The sequence below is a fragment of the Dipodomys ordii genome, unplaced genomic scaffold (assembly GCF_000151885.1).
Source record: "Dipodomys ordii isolate 6190 unplaced genomic scaffold, Dord_2.0 Scaffold3, whole genome shotgun sequence".
NCBI classification, from domain to species: domain Eukaryota; kingdom Metazoa; phylum Chordata; class Mammalia; order Rodentia; family Heteromyidae; genus Dipodomys; species Dipodomys ordii.
Window position 1 is genome coordinate 1,440,019 of NW_012267219.1, and position 1,940 is coordinate 1,441,958.

Here is a 1,940-nt window from a genome sequence, read left to right on the forward strand (position 1 = left end):
AAAAAAAAAAAAAGAGTTTCATGGACTTTTCTGCCTGGGCTGGCTTTGAACTGTGATCCTCAGATCTCAGCCTCCTGAGTAGCTAGGCTTACAGGCATGAGCCACCAGCGCCCGGCTACCATAATAGTTTTGTTCTGAAACAGGCTTTCTTGTCTGTTGAGGCTGTTGAACTTGAGCCTCTGTTGTCCAAGAACCTGTCTAAGTGGGATGACTTTCTTCTCTAGGTGTACAGGACCAGAGCTACAAGACTGTTTAGGCCAAACAGTGGTGCTGATCAGGTATGACAAGCTTGAAAATTCTGGATGCTGGGGATATTTGGGCGATATCTAGAGCGAGATGGTGGCTATCCATGGGGAAAACTTGCTATTCTGATCTTCTAGATCTCTATGTACTTATTCCACTATTTTAGCTTGTGGGTGGGCCTCCTTTCTGACAACAAACTTAACTAGACTAAGGTAGAGAAGGTTCCACATTTAGGTTAACTCCTTCAATGCTGGAGAACATATGTAAATGGTGACTTCTTGCCCCATATTTGCAACTAACCTTCAGTGTAGTATAGGTGATACTTGTGAGGGAAATGTAAAACCAGGGTAATGCTGGGCTTCTCTATTTCCCATAGCAAAGCCCATCTGGCAATGGCTTTGGTAGCAGGACTGGCATTTATTTCCCTGATTCTTGGCTGCACTTTTCTCTATTGGCGTGGGCGCCAAATTCAAAATAAAAGAGCTATGAGACGGTACTTGGAGCGGGGTGAGGTAAGTATTTACCTTATTTATTTATTTATTTCTGTTTTTTTATGTTTTTTATTGGTCATGGGGCCTGAACTCTTGGCCTGAGTGCTGTCCCTGAGCTCTTCAGCTCAAGGCTAGCACGCTACCACTTGAGCCACAGCACCACCTCCAGCTTTTTCTGCTTATGTGGTGCTGAGGAATGGAACCCAGGGCCTCATGCATGCAAGGCAAGCACTCTACCACTGAGCTACCTTCCCAGCCCTAGTATTTACCTTATTTTTGAGGGGTTCCCTATGCTATCTGAACCCAAAGAGAAATGAAGGCATAAGTGTTATACCTTTCTTCTTCCTTGAACATTTGATTCCTGCAAAAACAGTGTGGTCTTGAGGCTGGAAAGGTGGCTCAGTGGTATAGCGCTTGCCTTGCATGCCTGAGGCCCTGGGTTCGATTCCTCAGCACCACATAAGCAAAAAAGAAAAAAGAAAAAAGCCGGAAGTGGCATTGTGATGCAAGTGGTAGAGCGCTAGCCTTGAGCTGAAGAGCTGAGGGACAGCACCCAGGCCCAGAGTTCAGGCCCCATGACTGGACCCCCAAAAAAAAAAAAAAGTAGAGCCATGGCTCAAGTGGTAAATCACCAATCTTGAGTGAAAAAGCTAAGGAATGGTACCCATACCCTAAATTCAAGTCCCAGTAGTGGGAAAAAAAAAAGGGAGGGGGAGAAACTGGGCACCAGTGGCTCATGCCTGTAATCCTAGCTACACAGAAGGCTGAGATCTGAAGATCACAGTTCAAAGCCACCTGGGCAGGAGAGTCTAAGAAACGCCTATCCTATTGCTTCTCGGCCTTTTGGCTAAGATCAAGTGTAGAAACTCCTATCCTCTCCAATAAACCAGAAAACCAGAAGTAGCGCTATGGCACAAGTGGTAGAGCACTTGCCTTGAGCTGAAGAGCTAAGGCCAGAGTTCAAGCCCCACAACCGACCAAAAAAAAAAAAAGAGGGAATTCAAGGCTATTAATATGGAGATGGAATCTGTGTCTTAAGCTCTACACTCTAGGATGGGATGCGATAATAGTTGTTTGTTTGCCAGTCGTGGGGCTTGAACTCTGGGCCTAAACACTGTCCCTCAGCTCTTCAGCTCAAGGCTAATGCTCTATCATTTGTGCTACAGTGCCACTTCTGGTTTTCTGGTGGTTTATTGGAGATAAGAG

General features: G+C 45.6%; 1 protein-coding gene across 1 annotated transcript in view; it reads left to right on the forward strand.

Annotated features, from left to right (window-relative positions):
- The window catches only part of Erbb3 (erb-b2 receptor tyrosine kinase 3), a 26,697-nt gene that overhangs the window by 16,508 nt on the left and 8,249 nt on the right, over nucleotides 1-1,940 (forward strand). Inside the window, exons 16-17 of the mRNA XM_013021557.1 lie at nucleotides 225-278; nucleotides 620-755. Coding sequence (XP_012877011.1) covers nucleotides 225-278; nucleotides 620-755 — 190 coding nt within the window. The remainder of the gene's footprint in view (nucleotides 1-224; nucleotides 279-619; nucleotides 756-1,940) is intronic.